Source organism: Balaenoptera borealis, assembly GCF_965194805.1.
Source record: "Balaenoptera borealis genome assembly, chromosome: 4".
NCBI classification, from domain to species: domain Eukaryota; kingdom Metazoa; phylum Chordata; class Mammalia; order Artiodactyla; family Balaenopteridae; genus Balaenoptera; species Balaenoptera borealis.
In genome coordinates this window covers 44,732,558-44,753,698 of record NC_138861.1, presented here as the reverse complement: position 1 = coordinate 44,753,698, position 21,141 = coordinate 44,732,558, and the positions used below count along the sequence as shown (strand labels likewise).

Here is a 21,141-nt window from a genome sequence, read left to right as displayed (position 1 = left end):
TTTTTTAAGTGATTTTCTTAAAAAGATAGCAGGTTATCCAGGTTTGGAACAGGAGAATATGTTTTAAACAATGCTTTGAAGCAGTCTCTTGATAATGGTTCGAAACACACTAAATTTCTTTCTTCTCTGGGTAGCATAAGTTTCATTCCTAAATCCTTTTAACTCAGATTTATAGAAGCAAAATGTTGAGTTTAAATTAAGTAAAATAGTTGATTGGATTTTTCCAAATTTATCTCAATCATTAGTACTGGGTAAATACTATACTTTAAGATCAGCTTAGTTTTATTTTTTCTTAGAAGAATACATACTCTGACTGAGAAAGCAAATTTGTGTGTATGCCTGTGTCAATTAAAAGAAGATGGAATAATATTTCCCTTCAAAATGTAACTGAGGAAAAGTTTATTTTAATCATCCGGGCAGGGTTTTATTTTAGTGATGTCAGGTTCTTGCTGATTTAAAAAGACAGAGAACGTTAAGACAACTAAAAAATTTTTTTTCTTTTGAGGTAACATTATATTATCTTCATTTTCAAGCACTGACATTACATCAACTAGCAATAGAACCATTATTTAATTCCCAGAAGTTTGTTAATTTTTTGTTTCTTCTAGCATATTATAGTAACTTGTGCAACATTAACGTGAAAGTTCCCTTATAAGTCGCACTTTTTTTCTACTCTGACAGGCATTCTTGCCATCATCACCAGGAAGGTGGAAGGAAATCACTGGAAATCACTCCATAACACCAGAGACTAAACATTCATTCCACAGATAGTTCTTGAGGGCCTCCTATGTGACAGGCAGTGTGCTAGAAGCTGGGGATACACTGGTGAATAAGACAGACCATAGTAGGCATTTGATAAAAAAATCGTAGAATGAATGAGTGAACTAGCTTTCATTGAAACAGGCCTCTGATTCCAAGCTCTGATAATCATTTATCTGCTTTAAGTTTTACAGATGATGAAACAGCAACTCAGAGAGGTTAAGTAAAGTACCCAAGGCATACAAGTAGTAAGTACTGGTAGCAGGACTTGACCCATGTCTGTCTGACCAGAGAGTTCATGCTCTGTGCCCGTTAGACCATATTGTCCAACAAAATGTAAACATGATAAAGAATTGACCTGTACCTTTTTGGTTTGCTGTTGTCGTTGTTTTGGTCAGTTCTTTTTCTTGAGACTACAGTGTCTCAGACGGGCACTCCCATCCTTAGCCTTTATTTTCACTTACATTTTCACTGTAATATGTGGGTGTGGGTTGGATATTCATGTCTGTGTGAGAGGCATGGTTGATGCAGTGAATAATAACTATGAGTTTCTTTAATTCTACTTCTTGCTAGATTTTTTATAGAGTTATATACAGCTATACTAACATTTTAAAGTGCCTAATATTACAAAGTAAATTACCATGTTTTCAAAGAGAAGAAATGCATTTACAGAGATCCTGCTCGCTAAAATACTTAAATTTTTAAAAATGTTGTTGTCATTGGTGGAGGAGAAAGGGAGTACTATTTGTTCAGTTATGTTTTTAGATCAACAGTGCAGGGTTCTTCAAATTAGCTGATCCCCTTATGTAAGTCAAGGGCAGTAAATCAGTGACAGAAAAAACAGAAATTATCTGTCCTGCCCAGCAGCTCTCTGGCAAGAAGGGCAGACTTGCCAGCACTGATTGTCAAGCATTTGTTGTTGATACTTTTACAATTCAAGTCAGGCCCAGTTATAGCACACAAGGCAATTTGTGTTCATCAAATATTTATAGAACACCTATTTTGTGCTAGAGGCCAAGGATACTTTGGTCACCAAGATAGACAAAAGCCCTGTACTCATGAAGTTTTGTGTCTAGAGGGGAAGACAGAAAATAAAAACTACTTATATGTGCTGAACCTAAGACCCTGTGCTGAGCCAGGAAAGGTGAGGCTTTGGGAACAGTAACTTAGGGACCCTAACCTCCTTCCAGGGGAAAAATGACCTGAAAGGAAAAGGCTTTTGGACTTGAAACTTGTGGTTTGAATGACTGTGTGGTTTATATCAGACACCGGCCACATGATAGGTATTTGACAAATATCTGTTGAACTAGTTTGTGAACATAGAATGAGTGAATGATTGAATAAATAAAATGAAATACTGATTCTCTTTGTTTAAGAAGGCATAGGTTTTGAGAACCATATTAAATCATTGTTAGTCTCTGTATGGTTTTTTTTCTTTTTGTTTTTTGTCTTACCCTGAACCACAGTATGAGAACCACTATCCAAGGGGAAATTAATACTGAAGAGTTGGAAGCCAGCTTGGACCAGAGCTTGATGGGCAAACCTGAGACTAATGTGACAGTGACAGCCATAACTGGTTAGCATCTGCAATGGGAAAGCACATTGCAGGGAAGAAGGGTAGGGCTAGCTCTGTCTCTTATGGAAAGTCTCCTTCTATTGACTTGGTAGATATCAGTTTGCTTTTCTTACGGAAGCTGATACCACGGCAATAAGGAGAAAAATAGGACATTTTCTCCTTCAACCCAATGCCAATCACAGGAGCTAGAGAAAAGACAGAGATGCTCTTTTGCTTCTGTCACATTAGACTCAAAACCACAAAGGGTGTGACCAACAACAGTTGGAGTGCTGCTCCCTTCTCTTGGAATGACCCCTAAAATGCAGGAGTGGGGCTCCTGCAGTCCTGTTAGTATTGTGATACCCTGACCCTCTAGCCACAGGTGACTGAGTAGGGGTAGATCCCTTACCCAAGCTAGCCCTATCAGCTTCTCTCCCCCAGTTTTATGTTTGCAAAGGAAATAAGCAAAGGAAATAATTAGGTTGATTGGCCTGATGTCACATTCATGGCAGCATTCTAGAGAGAAAGCCTACCAACTTCAGCAGCAGGAGCCACCAAAACTTCCAAACTTGATCATTTGATTCTTCTGCCAAATCTGAGACACCTGATTGTCCTTTTAAATAGTACCCCCCCATTATCTTTTGGTAAGTTAATGGCAGGGGGCTACTATTTAAAAGGTAAGTAAGGGCTTCCCTGGTGGTGCAGTGGTTAAGAATCCTCCTGCCAATGCAGGGGACACGGGTTCGAGCCCTGGTCCAGGAAGATCCCACATGCCGCAGAGTAACTAAGCCTGTGCGCCACAACTACTGAGCCTGAGCTCTAGAGCCTGCGAGCCACAATTCCTGAAGCCCGGGCGCCTAGAGCCCATGCTCTGCAACAAGAAAAGCCAGCGCAATGAGAAGCCTGTGCACCACAATGAAGAGTAGCCCCCACTCGTCGCAACTAGAGAAAGCCCGCACACAGCAACAAGAGTCATGTACCACAATGCTCACTGCAGCTCTATTTACAATAGCCAGGATATGGAAGCAACCTAAGTGTCCATCAACATTTGAATGGATAAAGAAGATGTGGCACATACATACAATGGAATATTACTCAGCCATAAAAGGAAACGAAATAGAGTTATTTGTAGTGAGATGGATGGACCTAGAATCTGTCATACAGAGTGAAGTAAGTCAGAAAGAGAAAAATAAATACCTTATGCTAACACATATGTATGGAATCTAAAAAAAAAATGTTCTGAAGAACCTAGGGGCAGGACAGGAATAAAGACGCAGATGTAGAGAATGGACTTGAGGACACAGGGAGGGGGAAGGTTAAGCTGGGATGAAGTGAGAGAGTGGCATGGACTTATATATACTAACAAATGTAAGATAGCTAGTGGGAAGCAGCCAGCACAGGGAGATCGGCTCGGTGCTTTGTGACCACCTAGAGGGGTGGGATAGGGAGGGTGGGAGGGAGATGCAGGAGGGACGAGATATGGGGATATATGTATATGTACAGCTGATTCACTTTGTTATAAAGCAGAAACTAACACACCATTATAAAGCAATTATATCCCAATAAAGATGTTAAAAACAAAACAAAACAAAAAGCAAACAAAAACAACAACAGAAAAAACAAAGACCCAACGCAGCCAAAAATTAATAAATAAAATAAATAAATTAAAAAAAAAATACCTCTAAAAGGTAAGTTAATGAATGGCTGAGATAGCTTCTGGGGTTTGCTGAACTAATTCAAAGGGAAAGTTAAGATCAAATGTTTGGGAATCAAACTGAGTTTTTTAAAAAAGCGTAAATCACACATTGGAAACAGAAGCTGTATTTTCACACAATGCAATAAAGCACTTAAAAGTGATTAAGTATATAGTACCAGTAGTAAAACTCTGTAGAAAAATGAAAACTTTTTATTTGGAGTATTTTAAAACATTCATTTAAAAAACCTTTCACTATTTAATAAAAATGTCTTGAATTAAATTAACAGTATTTTCTGTAAAATATGCCCAAGATTAGATTCATGACATAACAGACATTTATAATTTTGAGTCTTCTGATCCAAGAATAAGGCATGCATTTTCATTGATTCAAATCTTCTTCTTTATGTCCCTTAAGCTTTTTTTCACATGACTTGCATACTTTTCATTTATTGTTGTTATAAATGAGATTTTCTCCCATTATATGTTTTAACTGCATACATAAAAGCTATTGATTTTTGAAAGAGAATAAAGAGATGTCCTATATTGGTGAGTAAAAAAAAAAAATTAGCTTAACTAATGAAGCGAGACTTTCCTTAAGATTTGTACTATTGGTTTCACCCAAACAGACTTAATAATATATATTAATAAAGTATTCACCATGTGTGCTTTTGGGAACAATCCTCCTACGCTTATGAAGAGCAGCAGTGACCCCTACTGCTCAAATAAGGCAGCTCTAGGTGTCAGCCAGGACAGGGATTTTTTTTTTTTTTTTTTTTTTAATTTTTATTGGAGTATAGTTGATTCACAATGTTGTGTTAGTTTCAGGTGTACAACAAAGTGAATCTGTTATAAATATACATATAACAACTCTTTTTAAGATTCTTTTTCCATATAGGCCATTACAGAGTATTGAGTAGAGTTCCCTGTACTATACAGTAGGTCCTTATTAGTTATCTATTTTATATATAGTAGTGTGTATATGTCAATCCCAATCTTCCAATTTACCCCTCCCCCTTCCCTGGTACCATAAGTTTATTTTCTACATCTGTAACTCTATTTCTGTTTTGTAGATAAGTTCATTTGTATCCTTTTTTTTCAGATTTCATATATAAGCGATATCATACGATATTTGTCTTTCTCTGTCTGACTTACTTCACTCAGTATGACAATCCATGTTCCTGCAAATGGCATTATTTTGTTTTTTTATGGCTGAGTAATATTCCACTGTATATATGTACCACATCTTTATCTATGTTGCCATAGATATATTAGAACGTTGCTTACCTTTCTATAATTTTATTGCCCTTTGCTGGTCATGTTCTTTTGTATAGTTATTTCTATCTATAGGTAAGGTATACTCTGATTTATTTTCCCAAGTACATATTTTATAATTATGGCATTTTCTTGCAAGGCCTACCGTCAGTGGCCACTGCTATAGAAAATCAGTTCTTAAGGCCAAACTTACACTCAAATTCAGAGATGACTGTATTTTCATATAGAAGGATGGCCTTAATTTTTGTAATGAATTAAAAATTAATTCCTAAATGAGATGATCAATTCACATTGTTATACTTTTGATAGATTTTTCTCCCTCTCAAAGTATACACAACATGCTCTGTGACAAGATCTGTGGAAACTGACTATGGTTAAAGGACAAGCAGAGCCAGTAAAATGCTTGTCTATTCAAGTTTGCAAATGTCCAGTTCCATCAATTTTCCTTCTTATGTGGAAAAATAGGCACGACTGATCACAAACTGCAGCTTTTACCTGGGTATAAAACAAAATGCCAATCCTTTGGCACCAGTCTGTATACACACAAAAATGGCTAAAGTCTTCAGTTGTGTTTTTCTTCTACCAGCTTTGACAAGCTGTACCCTGGCATTGTTGAAGCCACATTCATCATCAGACAACGAGGAAATGGCCAAGAGTTATGCCATTGTTGGGATATTGGAAAAAAAAAAAAAAAAAAAACTCTGCTGGAGGAAAATAAATTTGAGATTTTGCCATATGCTGTTAAAGCCAAAATCTTTTGCAAAATTTCTCAAATTGAAGCCATTCCGCAATATTCACTCAACAAGCGTTTAATGAACAGTGTAAGTGGAATTGTTTTTAGGCACCAAGACTACAAAGACTTCTAAATGCTTCCAGCCAAATTGAGCCAAGGAGCGGAATCAGGCGACAAAAATCACGGAGGCGACCCCCGAAGAAGGCAAGGAGGGGTAAGAGCCTTCGCGCTCTCTCCGGACCTTCCCTAGAACTGACTGCTCAGGTTGTCTGAAAAAAAAAAGCATTAAGATTCCAGAGAACAGAGTGAAAACAACCACAGCCCTAAACCAAAATATTTAAGGCTGAGAGTAAGGCAGAAAACGATGTTATCTCAAGATTTCTGCAGAAGCGAGTAAAACCTTAACTCCCGCGATTCCGGTAGCTTCCGCTACGCAGTCCCGAAGCTCCGCCCCACAGGCGGCCCCCGAGGAGAAAGGCCCGCCCTTTGGCCCCAGACTGCCTGCGGGCCACCAGCGCGCGTGCGCAGAGTCTTACGTCACATCCGGCGCCAGGACGCCCGATTCCGGAAGGGGCTGAGTAGTTGTGGCGGCCGTTTCCGTCCTGTTGATTAGTGTTTCTTCCTTGCCGGAGCGACTGGGTAGACCGCGGCGTCATGGTCGAGGTAAAGTGACACTTGGGTGCCCAGGGGCCATCTGTTCTGGATTATTTTTCTTTGGCGGCGGGCGTGGGGGATCGAGGGTGCTGGGAGTCAGGGGAGAGTAGTGGCTGCGAGGGGAGGCTGTTTGGCCGAGGCCGGGTAGTCTTTTAAGGTTTTTAGGGAGGCAGAGAAGCCGGATGAGAGCACAAGTTGGAGGTTCTGTGTGGGCGGGAAGCCTGAGATAATTCCTCCAGTTTTCATTTGGCCCTTGGGCACTTGAGCTGGGCACTGTCCCCTGAGGCGGGGCTTCTGTCGATGTTCGACCAGTGGTACTCGCTGCCTGCTGGGTCGAGTCGGTGATTCTGTGTCTTAAAAAACTGGCGGTCTTCTCTGGTCTTCACTTTTTGTCTTACTAAAGCTCTTCCCCGGGAAAACCTGCCATTCTTGAATTTTTGCATTTTCCGTTAGCTTGAACAACTATTAGCAAGCCTTGTTCGTTTTATCTCAGAATTCTTGACTTGTCCAGGCCCACTGCCATCACCTGAATTCAGACCACATCATCTTCCACCAACGCTGATGCATTAGCTCTTAGGTGGTCTCCTTGCTTCTGTTTCTGTCACCCCTCCCCCACCCCCAGTAAATTGATCAGTTTAAAACGTAGGATGTTCGAGCTTTTCTTGCTTAAGACCCTTTAGTGGCTCTGTGTATCTAGAGCAAAAATGCAGACCGTTGCAATGGTATAAAAAAAACTTTTCTGGACCTTGTCTATCCTTACAACCTCATCTTGCATCATCAATCCACCCTCTCACTGAACATACACAGCTGTACTGCAGGTTCTGGCATTATTTCGGTTACCGAACGCCTTTGTATTTACATGGCCTTTTCTCTCTGCCTGGATTGTTCTTACCTCTATTTTGTGCAAGGCTAACTCCCTCTCTGCTTAGCTGCCACCTCAGAGAGATCTTTCATTACCACCCTAAGGTCTTCCTCTGTCCTCTGTGTCAGCCCCCTGCTTGTTTCCTTCATAGCACTTATTAAAATGTGGAGTTAACTTTGTTTATTTTTATTTGCCTGTTTCCTCTTGAGCACAGGGACCGTGGCTGCCTTTCATCATTCTGTTGTTAGTTTCCGGCACAATACCTGCCACTCAATTAGTAGGAGTTCAGTAAATATTTATTGAGTAAATGGCTAATCTCAGGCATCACTCAGCTGGTATACCTAGGACTCTGGCCCAAGAGGAGCTTCTTCCTCTTCTCTGAACTTGACTCTTATAGCTTGCTACAGATAGCTGTGGTGAGTGGTACAAAGCTTTTTACATACTTAAACATGTAAAGTGTATAACTAATTTGACTTTAATTTAGGTGATGGTATATATAATTTGTAGCTAGACATGTAATTATACTCTTTTATTCTAGGAGGTACAGAAACATTCTGTGCACACACTTGTGTTCAGGTCATTGAAGAGAACCCATGACATGTTTGTGGCTGATAATGGAAAACCTGTGCCTTTGGATGAAGAGAGGTAGGGATAGTTCCTTTTCAATTGCTAGAATATTTCAACTTATAATATTGGGGGAAGAGAGCAGGGAGAGGGGAAGGTTTAAAGATTAGTGAGTAATACTAACTCATAGGTTATCTATTCAGTAATGAGTGGTGTTTGGGCATAATTTAAGCTGATTTAACTTTATTTTTTTTGGCCTTATCTTTTACAGTAAAAGTCCCATTAATTAATTGCATTTTACAAATACCCAGTAATTAGGAGCGTCCCTTTTAGGCGTTATATTTTATAATCAATCACTTTGTATGTGCTTTCAGCTTCCTGCTGCTCTCAGAGCCTTGCTGAGCTGAAATTGTACCTGGCCAGTACCTCTACTCCCATCTTTTCTCGTTAGTATGATGAAGATTTTTGAGTGGTGGCATATTTTTGGTTCTACATCTCCAGCTCCAGTCTGGGATTGCATTATGTGCAGTGTTCCTTCTTTGTCCTTTACCCTTCTTTTAAAATCTACCTAATTCCTCAAACAAGCATTTATATTTAATTTACCAAGTGGACTATCCTTAAAAGTAGCATAATAAGTGCATTTGTTTCTAAAATGCTGAATTAAGTACTTGGATTAGTTTGAACTAATCTTTCTAGGTATATCCAGGAAAGGTTACTATAGAAGCTTTTACTGTATTTTTATATTTAGACATTTGAAGGAAAGTATACTGACTGAGGTTTTTTAAAGGATATATTAGTTTCTATATATTTTAAAATAAGTTAGACCTTTGATAAATCAACATGAAAGTTTTTATATAATTGGTTAACAAACTAAACTATTACTTGACTTAATGGATGCTGTGGTAGATTGTGAACAAAAGTGTGGAAATGCACTTGGAAATTTTTAAAAATATTGTTTAACTTTAAAATCTTAATAGTAATTTTTTCTACATGATTAGGCAAACTTAAGCTACTTAAAAACTTGTTTCCTGGCTATCTGTGAATATATTTACATTGGTGAATATATTTAAAGTACTCAAAGATACATTTTTATGTTTATAATTTTTAAATAGTCACAAACGAAAAATGGCAATCAAGCTGCGTAATGAGTATGGTCCTGTGTTGCATATGCCTACTTCAAAAGAAAATCTTAAAGAGAAAGGCCCTCAGAATGCATCAGATTCATATGGACACAAACAATATCCTGCCAATCAAGGTGCGTATGGCATTGTCAGAAATGTCAGGATTTATATGTGAATTTTAAAAATAGAAAAATGAAATGTCTTATTAGTGCTTCTTCTAGAAGGACTTATTAGAACCATACCCTATTTAACAGCTTGATTTCCTCATTGGAGTAGTGAGGGAGATTATTGGTTGGTGGATTTTTCCCTTATAGGAAATTAAAACAGTGGTATAGTGATGGCAGAAATTCTTAGGGTATGGAGATAGTCATAGTGGAGACTAAAGGAAAAATTCCTAATCTGTGGGGAATTTTTCTTTCATCTATCTGTTTTGGCTATAATTCAGAAAGATGATATTAAGTACTAAAATTGTAGTGAATAAAGATAATCCAAGATTCCATAGGAAAACCGTTTGTTTGGAAGATAAACCTGAGTGGATTATTACTTGATAAGATGACCTCTCTACACACCATTGCTATGTAGCAAATGTACAAGCTTTCTTGACATCACATCAGCAAATGATCAAGGAACTACCTGTGTACATGGTCTTCAGAAGGCAAAGCAAAAATGATCAGCTTACCTTATTTCTGAGGCTTGGGCTTAGTTGGGAAAATTGAGGTATCCAGTTGATAATTTAATATTATTTAATTCATTAAAAGACGTGATACTTGTATATAAGATAATTTTGCCACAGATGAATTTTCTCTTTCTCTCTCTCTCTTTTTTTAATAGGACAAGAAGTTGAATATTTGGTGACAGGTACACATCCGTATCCACCAGGACCTGGTAAGTAGCTGTTATATTTGAAAATGTCTTATTGTCACTTATATTTCCATGACTGAGCCAATAATATGATTCCCATTGCCTGTAAAATATAAGGTAAGCTCAATAACCAGGCATCCAGGCATAGCTTTTTAGATGATAACTAAGTTTCACATGCATTCATTCAGCAAACGTTCTTAAGCACCTATTTTTTTTCAAGCACTGTGCTAAGAATTCAAAGACAATAAGACTGCTCCAGGCTAAGACAAGCTTATTACTTGGAAGTTTAGTCGGACACATAAATATCACTAAGCTTATAAAAGTGTTAGAAGTGTTAGTATAGAAGCAGGTATGATAGAAACATATCCTGGGTGTGTTGTATGTGAAGAGGAATTAGCACACAAATGGAGTGGCCAGTGTAACAGGGTGGAGGACAAAAAGCTTAGAATATTCAGGTTCTAGTAATTTTAGAGGACGGAATTCACCATATTCAAAGTGTAGATGAATTGGTGCTTCTTGTTGTAGGAATTTACATTTACCCTTCGACACATTCTGTTAGTATTTGGGGAACTGCTTAATTTTTATATTTGAAGGTAATATCCCAAGATAATAGAAATTTAACTTTACTGTCTTTGGCTATGTTAATATTAAGCTGTTTTGATTAAATATATGAGATGAATTTGAGATATGTGTTGTTGGGCAATATTTATTGTAAAAGAATTAGAAACAAAAGACCTACAAAATGTAATAAAAATTTTTGTAATATCACCACCTGGAGATAATCACCATTACCTTTTTGTTATGTATTCCTCCACTATTTTACTGTAAATGCATGTAAATGGAAGCAAAGATAGATACTAAAAGGAGTTGATTTTTTTTATTTCAACAGGGGTTGCTTTGACAGCGGACACTAAGATCCAAAGAATGCCAAGTGAATCAGCTGCACAGTCCTTAGCTGTGGCATTACCTACTTCTCAAGCGAGGTAGGAGATATTATGCTTCTAAATAACAAAGATTTTGAAAGCATAGTTTACTGTTCACATTTTTTCTCATTTTTAAATTTGTTTCTTTGTAGTTACGTATTATATGACATTTTCCTTTACCAGTGCTTACAAAAACTTAAAATATAGTCAGGCTGCAGAACACGTGACTGGAGACATTAATTACTTAGAATATGGTGTTTCTTTTGCCTCAGGGTCGATGCAAACCGTAGTGCACCTGCTGGAGGTGAATACCGACACCCTGGGGCTTCTGACCGGTCACAGCCTGCAGGGGCGGTAAGTTTGTCTGTGTCAAATCACATCACACTGTGGGTTTCTAACTTTAACATGTTGCCTGTTTCCCTTTATTCCAAGATTCTTACCTTAAATATTAAATAAATGAACATTTTCCTTGGACTTGTTCAAGTAAGTAGCAGCCTGAGCTAGTTGCTAATATTTCATAGCCCTAAAATTTAAGTTGCTAGTGAATTGACAAAATAAAGTTCTGTTAATTCTGTGTCTGCTTGCACGTTGGACATAACATTTATTTTGTTGAAGATAATGTGATGTTGCTCTTTATTACCCACTATTAAAAATGCAAGCACGGTTATTCTGAAGCTTGTATTAGTACATGTTAGATACGAAAGTGTTTTTTTATTAAACTCTAAGTTGCTTTGTACGGTTAGAGTTGAGTGCTATTAGTATTGTAATATTCACAGGCTATACAACTAATATCTTATAAATGAGCATTTAGAAATATTTGTTTGTAAGTAAACGGCAGCTACTGTTTTATTGGTGAAAGTAGTTATAGAAAGAATAACTGAAAATATGCAGTTTGCTTTATTATGCTGTTACTTGAAGTAAGTGCAGTCTTTACTTCCTCAGTTTATTATGCAGTTGCTTTGTGAAGTGAATGAATTTGTAGTCTTCCTACCAGGGTCTTTAGCCTCCATTCACAACATCTGCCCAGGCTTTCTGCGTCCTTACGATATAACATAAGCTTCTTGAGGGCAGTAACTTTACAGGCTTCAGTGTTTTTTGGATGGATGGATGGGTGGATGCTAGCAGTAGATGGTTATATCAGCTAGTATACCCTTTAAAACAGTATTGAAATACTTTTGTGGGAGATAAATAGAAGGAACTTTCAGTCTCTCCTTTGTAGTATGAAATCAATAATGTTAAAATATGACAAAAGCAACGGCATTAATGCACATATATTTACTTAAATAATAATGGGAGCTTACATTTAGCATTTACTACTCTGTTACAGTCTTCATAACAACTGTATGAGGTAGTTGCTGTTATTTCCATTTTACTAATGAGGCACAGAGGTTACATAATTTATACCCAAGGTCATTAGGTAGTAATGGACAGAGTTGGGTTTTGAACCTGTGCACAGTGATATGTGCTCTCAATGTTAAGGTTCTGCCTCTCTGAGATTTTTTAATTGTTTTTTAAAGTTAAAATTAACATATGGAAAATACAGTTCTGATGGGAAGTCTTGGACTCATTTTCTAAGTATGCAGATATTTTTCAGATATCTTTTTTTCTTTACTTAGGGAAAAAAACTTTCCGCCTTTGACTTTACATTTTTGAATTGATAACATGAAACCTTAGGTAAGATATCGTTAATAATAATCTAATCTATTCTATATCTAGGTTGTTATGGACGGTGGCAATGCCAAGAACTCCGCACTGATGGCTAAAAAAGCCCCTACAATGCCGAAACCTCAGTGGCACCCACCGTGGAAACTCTACAGAGTGAGTGAATCTGTATATTATTCCACTACGTGAAACATGATCGCTGCTTTCCAGTTAAACAAGAGCCGAGGAATGGAATAAGAAGGAAACAGAGTGAATATGAGAGCTGGTAGAGTGATCTGAGGTGGGGTGGAGTGAGGGGCTTAGACAGTATCCTAAAAGATACCTTGGGAAGGAGACTTCATTAAATGGAAGCTATACTTGTATTTTGTATAAAATACAGTATAAAATATTGATAGAAGGCTACTAAATGGAAAGCAGACAGAATAAATTTAGGAAAGTGTTCGAGGTGTTCTATGTGAAGTCCAAGGAGAAAATCCATACATCAGGACATTTCTATGGCCCTACCAATTATCTTTTTAATTATAGTAAATTGAAATGATTCAAAATGTACCAAATCTAAAATAAAATGTAAATAGTAGGAAACGTACAGCTAGACAAATTATCATACCTTAGGATAGACTTTCTTTTGGTTTATAGATCTAATAAATCTTAATAGATATATAAATTTGGGTAACCACTACCACAATCTGGATAATAGAAGTTCCATTTATTCAAAAACACCCCTGTGCTGTTTTCTTACAATCATACCCTTTCTCACCCCTGCCAACCATTCATCTTTTTTCGATCACTGTAGTTGTGCTTTTCAATTGTACCATATTTAACATAAGTGTGATGAGTTGAAATTGAATAAACTTTAGCTTCTGTGTAGTGAGCCTGCTCATTCTGCCTTTTTAAATGCAGGTGATCAGTGGGCATCTTGGCTGGGTTCGATGTATTGCTGTGGAACCTGGAAACCAGTGGTTTGTTACTGGATCTGCTGACAGAACTATAAAGGTAATAAGGAAGCAAGAAAAAAGTAAACATGATTTTGTGTTTGCCATGTAATTTTAATGTTTTATTTCCTCTGGTGGGAATTGCTGTTCCAGTTCTCTGATTTCTTAGACCTGAGTGTGGAGTAAAATGTATTATCTATACCAGTTAAAAGTCCCGAATAGGGCTTCCCTGGTGGTGCATTGGTTAAGAATCCTCCTGCCAATGCAGGGGACATGGGTTCGAGCCCTGGTCCGGGAAGGTCCCATGTGTTGCGGAGCAACTAAGTCCGTGTGCCACAACTACTGAGCCTGCGCTCTAGAGCCTGCAATCCACAACTACTGAAGCCCATGCGCCTAGAGCCCATGCTCTGCAATAAGAGAAGCCACCGCAATGAGAAGCCTGCGCACCGCAACGAAGAGTAGCCCCTGCTCACCGCAACTAGAGAAAGCCGGCGTGCAGCAATGAAGACTCAACGCAGCCAAAAATAAATAAAATAAATAAATTAAAAAAAAATAAAAGTCCCAAATAAATATCTGTTTGAAAAGTGGTATTTAAGCAACATGTTTTTTCCAAACAGTACATGCTGACTATTTACAACTAATTCCTTCATATTTTTTTCTCCTTCTGGTTACAAAATTAAAGCACGCTTATGTATAAAAAATGTGGAAAATGTAAAGGAGTATAAAAGAATACAGACCCAGGGCTTCCGTGGTGGCGCAGTGGTTAAGAGTCCGCTTGCCATTGCAGGGGCCCTGGGTTCGAGCCCTGGTCCGGGAAGATCCCACATGCCGCGGAGCAGCTAAGCCCCCGCGCTTCAACAAAGAGTAGCCCCCACTCTCTGCAACTAGAGAAAGCCTGCGTGCAGCAATGAAGACCCAATGCAGCCAAAAATAAATAAATTAAATAAATAAATTTAAAAAAGTAAAAGAATATAGACCCATACATAATACTACCACTGTCAGATATTTGAATTTTCTTTTTAACATTTATTGCTGTGTATGTGTATCTGCATTTTCTTCTGAGTTTTTTTCCTGTGTATATAAATGTGTATCTTTAAAAAATCATGTTTGATAATGTACTTTTGTTCCCAGCTTTTTTTCAGTTAATATTGTGTCAAATATTCTTGTCAAAAACTGAACATCTTTATTTTAAATTTATTTTAAGTATAGTTGATTTACAATATGTTAATTGCTGCTGTACAGCAAAGTGATTCAGTTATGCATATATATACATTCTTTTTCATATTCTTTTCCATTATGGTTTATCACAGGTTATTGAATATAGTTCCCTGTGCTATACAGTAGGACCTTGTTACATATTCATTCTATATATTATGGTCTGCATCTGCTGATCCCAAACTCCCAATCCATTACTCTCCTGAACATTTTTTTAAATGGTTCCATGGTATTATATCATTTAGATATTCTATAATCTATTTTCCTTTTGTTAGGCATTAAAGTTTTTTAGTTTCCTCATTTTTCACTAACATAAGTAATGCTGTAATTAATATGTGCCTAAAGCTTTTTCTGTATTTTAAAGTGTTTTGTTTTGATAGTTTCCCAGAAAAAAGTATTAAAGGTCAGACATTCTTGAAGTTGACACCCAAAGTTAAAAATTTTTTTCCAAAATGGATGAATTGATACTTGCAGCATGCGAGGATCCTTTTCAACACATTGCTTGTGCTTTTTAAAAAATATCTACTATTGTGATAAGCAGAAGTGAATATCTAATCTTTCAAAAACTGTATATAAAATTTATAGTGATGTTGAAGTTTTTGATACCTTTATTTGCTACTTTTAGGTTTTTTTTTTTTTTTTAAGTTGATGCCATCCTTGACTAATTTAATACCTCAGCATTCATACTTTTACTATCAGTGATATCCTTTATATATTAAGAATATTAACTTTTTGTCATCTATGCAAACATTTTCCCAGTTTGATCATGCCCTTTAATTCTCTTTTCCCTGATTTTATTTTTGGTGATGGGGTCATTTTGCAAACTTTTATATTTTTATGTGTTTTTATCTTTCACTTTTTGAAGACAATTTTAACATCAAGATTCTAAAAATTTGCTCTGGAATAATAAACAAGAAGAAAAATTAAATATTTTTTGATTGCAGATCTGGGACTTGGCTAGTGGCAAGTTAAAACTGTCATTAACTGGGCACATCAGTACAGTGCGTGGTGTGATAGTGAGCACGAGAAGCCCGTACCTGTTCTCCTGTGGAGAAGACAAACAAGTCAAATGCTGGGATCTTGAGTATAATAAGGTAAGCGTGGAGTTAAGGATTGGAGACATTATGAGCCCCTGTTTATCATCCTAATTGTAGAAATTTTAACTTTCTTTCTTTATTTTTTAGGTTATAAGGCACTATCATGGACATCTGAGTGCAGTGTATGGTTTAGATCTGCACCCAACAATCGACGTGCTGGTGACGTGTAGCCGAGACTCAACTGCACGGGTAAATGGAACAGAGCTGATCTGTACATATATTGCATCTTACAGTATGCTTATTTGGTCCTAAAGTCATGTATTTTTTGATAGAGAATTTAAAGATAGTTGCCTTGACCCATCAATACCCTACCTAGTCTTCATCTTCTGAGTTCTGTGGCCCCACTATGTCTATAATTGGGAGGCCCCGCCCCTGACATGTGACCTCTCACATGCCAGTGTATCACCACAGCTGTGGTCCATTAGCTGTTTCATTCAGTAGCCCCATTATATCCATCCTAGTCAGTAGGTCCCCTGATCTTTTAGCTTTTTTCCCCATTGGCTGCCTCCTGTCTACATTCCCCAGCCAACTTACAGGTGATTATTTCATTTACTCACTTTCTTCATTATATTCAAGGCAGGCACACAAAGTTGTCAAGTAGATTCCCAGGCTTGTATTGATCTAGTTACCTGCCTGAGATATGAATACCTGTTCTCTTTGATAGTATGTCTGTTGTGTTTTGATAGATTTGGGATGTGAGAACTAAAGCCAGTGTACACACGTTATCTGGACATACTAATGCGGTGGCTACAGTGAGGTGTCAAGCTGCAGAACCACAAATTATTACTGGTACGATCAATACTTTTCAAGTTTACAGTATAGTCATATCAGAGTGCATTATGATTATATACTTTTCATATTTACTATGACTCTTGCTTTGTGTTGTATATACAGTGTTTCTGTGTGCACTTGAAATTTTTTGTGGTAACATTTCATCCCATTGTTTTTATCTCATACTTTTTACATATCATAGAATCTTTGTATCAGGTAATGTCTGACTAGAAATTAGTGCTATTAGATACAACTAAGCATTGTTTTATAGTATCAAACTTACCAGTCTAGGAAATTAAAGTTAGAAGACAAAATACTCTCAGACTTTCAGAGCTGGGTTGAGTCTTGTTTTGCTTAAAATATGGTTAATAACATTGAATCTTCAAGACTAGAAAATAATTCCTTCCCGTGTATTTTATTAACTAAATGATTATTAGAGTTTTTTCCTTCCTTCCTCTCCACTAGGGGATGACATCATGTATTTGTTTTATTTGTTATTCACATTTGTTCTAGTTATTCAGATGACAGTGCAACAAGCGTTTATTACATTTTTTTAAGAATAAAACTTGGGGCTTCCCTGGTGGAGCAGTGGTTGAGAATCCGCCTGCCAATGCAGGGGACACGGGTTCGAGCCCTGGTCTGGGAAGATCCCACATGCCGCGGAGCAACTAGGCCCGTGAGCCACAACTACTGAGCCTGTGCTCCGCAACAAGAGAGGCCGCGACAGTGAGAGGCCCGCGCACCGCGATGAAGAGTGGCCCCCGCTTGCCGCAACTGGAGAAAGCCCTCGCACAGAAACGAAGACCTAACACAGCCAAAAATAAATAAATAAATAAATAAATAGAATACCATGGCCAAAAATCAGTAAAAATAAAAAAAAAAAAAAAAAAAAAAATTTAAGAAAAAAACTTAAAATCAACCAAATATTTTGGAACTATAGAAAACAATTAGCCAAGGGTTAATTTGACTTTTATTTCATATATATATGTCTGTGGAGGAATGCTTCCAATTTTATTATATTTAACTTTCACATTCTTTTTTTCTGATCTGTGTGTATCTTGGGGATGTGTGTGTATTTTCCTTACAGGAAGCCATGACACTACAATACGATTATGGGATTTGGTGGCTGGAAAAACAAGAGTCACATTAACAAATCACAAAAAATCAGTCAGGGCTGTGGTTTTACATCCAAGACAGTAAGTGTATTTTCCTAAGTAGCTTCTTTCTTCAGTTCTTAGTATAATACAGAAATATCAACATGAATACTACTTTGGTAGTCATTTAGCCACTGTCATTTTTGCACCTGTGCCACATATGAACATGCATTTCTCTTATTTTCCTTGTGTAGTATTTTGCTTCATGGCCTCTATAAAACAAGGAAAGCTTTCTACATGGTGAAAATGATGTCAAATGAGATAATACGAATAAATCATGGTTAAAAGTTGCATGTCATAATTGAAGCTAATAGTAGCTATATTTAATGTTTTGGACATAAATATTATTAGACACTGAGCTATACATAGAATAGTTAATTCTTAAGGAGGAAGTTAATAGGAAAAAATAGTAATAATCATGAACGTTATAGTTAGAGTATCCTGAGAGATGGAGCATAATATCACAACCTGTTGTCTATGAAACTATATCACCTGGCACTTTCCTGGTCACAGTCATATCTTGCCTCTCCTCCTCTCTTTCCCACTCTGCCTTAGCTTTATTTTCACTCTTGTCCTTCCTCCCTTTCGCTGTCTTCCTCATTCCCTTTATTCCTCCTCCTCCCTTTCTCTCTTCCTCTTGCCTCTATTTCTTTCGTTTTCTCCCTTTCTTCTTGTTCTCTCTCTCCTCTCTCTCTCTGGCTTGCTTTCTTGCTTTCTTGAAAATAGTTACATCACCCCTTGCCCTTTATGTGAGTTTAGGGTTTTGTATGTTTATTGCTTTAGCTCAGTGTAGAGCATCAGGGAAATGAGAGGAAAGTAAAACTTCAACCTAGGACTTAACGTACATTTAAAATAATTTAAAAATCTGATTTAACTTGGAACAAATATCTTGATACTCTTATCTCTTGGTATGACGATAATATTTTGCTAAAACTGCATAGATCCTGACCACACATGCAAAATACAACCATAATCAGATTTTTAAAAATCCACCATTGTACTTAACTTGGTTTACTTTATCATTAATTCTTTATCTTATTTCAGTTACACATTTGCCTCTGGTTCTCCAGATAACATAAAACAGTGGAAATTCCCCGATGGAAGTTTCATTCAAAATCTTTCTGGTCACAATGCTATTATTAATACACTGACAGTAAATTCTGATGGAGTGCTTGTATCTGGAGGTAAAATGAGATTTTTATGATAAATATGTTTTAGTCTGTCTTTTTTTTCTTTTAGTGAGTAAAATTTCTAAGTCATCACACCTAAGTATTATAGCAGAACTTGCCTGTTTTAACGTGTGTTTGAATGTTCACGTGTGTTCATGCATATTCATAATGCACGTAGCATATTTCATAGTTTAGCTCTCTTTTAAGTTCCCACATTGATAAATCTAAGCTAGGGGTTTATGCCAGAAATCGCCTAAAGTTTGGTTGTGTGTTCTGGAGTTGAATGTTGTTTTGTGGTGCTTTTTGAGATCTATAATAAATGCTGAATTAAGTACAAATGAAAGTAGACAAACTGATATTAAGAGGAGCTTGAGTACCTGCATCTTATATATCTTTGTAGTAGTGACTGCAGTTACTACTGTGGTGCTTAATAAACATTTGTCAAGCTGAATTGTTGAGAGGAGACCAGGTTTAACTATATCTTTCCCTTTAAGCTGACAATGGCACTATGCATCTTTGGGACTGGAGAACTGGCTACAATTTCCAGAGAGTTCATGCAGCAGTGCAGCCTGGGTCTTTGGACAGTGAGTCAGGAATATTTGCTTGTGCTTTTGATCAGTCTGAAAGTCGGTTATTAACAGCTGAAGCTGATAAAACCATTAAAGTGTACAGAGAGGATGATACAGCGGTAAGTTCTCTGTTTCATATACATTGTAAAGTATAATAAAATAAATCAGCCGTGCCAATTTTGCAAGCGTTTTCTCATTTTAAAGTTACTGAAATTATCAGAAGGGAAAGTAATCTTCATAATATTAAAGTATTTGTCATCTTGAATAGTGTCTGCTCATAGATTTCTTTATTGGTTTCATTGATGACAGCAAATCCATAGTTTTGATTTTATCTCAACGTTCCGTATTAGAGTTATTGGGAAAATCTTACACTAAGAATCACAGCAAATAAGTTGATTACTATGCAAATTAATTCTAGAATCATAAGCTTTGGTGTTATTAGAATGTCTGAATAACAATTTTATTTAAAATGAAAAACCATAAACTGAATTTGTAGCGAATGCATTCATCCTTTATTAGATTCAGATAATGCCAAAAGTTTGTCACTTATCTTAAAATTGTTAAAGAACTGCTAAATATATAATGCCAAGTAATATAATTTTGAATAAGTGCCTTATTTTTGTTAGAAAGGAGCCTATTAAATATGAAGCAGACCAGAAATACTTTGTTTTAACTTACTCACTTTTCTATTTTTAGACAGAAGAAACTCATCCAGTCAGCTGGAAGCCAGAAATTATCAAGAGAAAAAGATTTTAATGTGGCATTGTCTTCATGGTGGTTCCAGTTTTGTTTTTTGTTTCTTTTTTAGCTTGGTGTTGATGAGAATATCCAGTCACTTGTGCTCTGGCTAGGAATATAAAGCAAAAACTCACATGCTTGAATCATTGCTTTTTCATATTTTACAATGAAGAGGACCCTCTCCCCATGTTGTTATTTCTAAAATAAACAGTTTGAGATCCTAGGAGGTAAGATGCAGATATCAAGCATATGTGGGTTTGTTGAACATAACTATCCTAAAGATAGAATGATTTATCACTTTTATTAAAACACACTTTTTTTTTTTTAACTTACAGAACTGCATACTGTAGTAGGACATGTTTTGAGGGGAGCAGTCTTTCTTTTTAATCCTTTAAAAACTGGTATCTGTGACTGATAATTTGGGATTAAAGGATTTGAAGCGTTAACTTCTGTATGTTTATTCCACAAACAGTTTTTGAGTGCATGTTCTGTAAAGTTCTGCACTAGATACTGTTCAGGAAGTAGACAGGTGAGATGTGTCTGTCTTTTAAGACAGGGGTCCCCAACCCCTGGGCCACGATCCGGTACCGGTCCATGGCCTGTTAGGGACCAGGCTGCACAGCAGGAGGTGAGCGGCGGGCAAGTGAGTGAAGCTTCATGTGTATTTACAGCCACTCCCTGTCACTAGCGTTACCGCCTGAGCTCCACCTCCTGTCAGATCAGCGGCGGCATTAGATTCTCATAGGAGCGCGAACTCTACCGTGAACTGCACATACAAGGGATCTAGGTCGCACGCTATGAGAATCTAATGCCTGATGATCTGAGGTGGAGCTG

The 21,141-nt window shown here is 37.1% G+C and overlaps 1 protein-coding gene across 2 annotated transcripts; it reads left to right on the top strand.

Moving 5' to 3' along the window:
- Positions 1 to 6,557: 6,557 nt before the first annotated feature.
- PLRG1 (pleiotropic regulator 1) lies at positions 6,558 to 20,753 on the top strand. 2 transcript variants are annotated; one of them, XM_082389974.1, is made up of 16 exons: positions 6,592 to 6,678; positions 8,070 to 8,176; positions 8,470 to 8,541; positions 9,208 to 9,350; positions 10,048 to 10,101; positions 10,967 to 11,060; positions 11,273 to 11,354; positions 12,717 to 12,818; positions 13,563 to 13,655; positions 15,754 to 15,903; positions 15,994 to 16,095; positions 16,593 to 16,695; positions 17,765 to 17,873; positions 18,876 to 19,015; positions 19,495 to 19,688; positions 20,266 to 20,753. In XM_082389974.1, the coding sequence occupies exons 4-16, from the start codon at positions 9,221 to 9,223 to the stop codon at positions 20,323 to 20,325; spliced, it is 1,413 nt and encodes a 470-aa protein (XP_082246100.1). In that variant the 5' UTR covers positions 6,592 to 6,678; positions 8,070 to 8,176; positions 8,470 to 8,541; positions 9,208 to 9,220; the 3' UTR covers positions 20,326 to 20,753. The 2 variants fall into 2 exon arrangements, with proteins under 2 accessions (XP_082246099.1, XP_082246100.1); XM_082389973.1 differs by lacking the exon at positions 8,470 to 8,541 and having other exon boundaries at positions 6,558 to 6,678.
- The last annotated feature ends 388 nt before the right edge of the window (positions 20,754 to 21,141 follow it).

Coding starts and splice junctions, on each gene's coding strand:
- PLRG1 (XM_082389973.1), top strand. Junction 12,819..13,562: donor CACCGTGGAAACTCTACAGA/GTGAGTGAATCT, acceptor TTTTAAATGCAG/GTGATCAGTGGGCATCTTGG. Junction 17,874..18,875: donor GTGGTTTTACATCCAAGACA/GTAAGTGTATTT, acceptor ATCTTATTTCAG/TTACACATTTGCCTCTGGTT.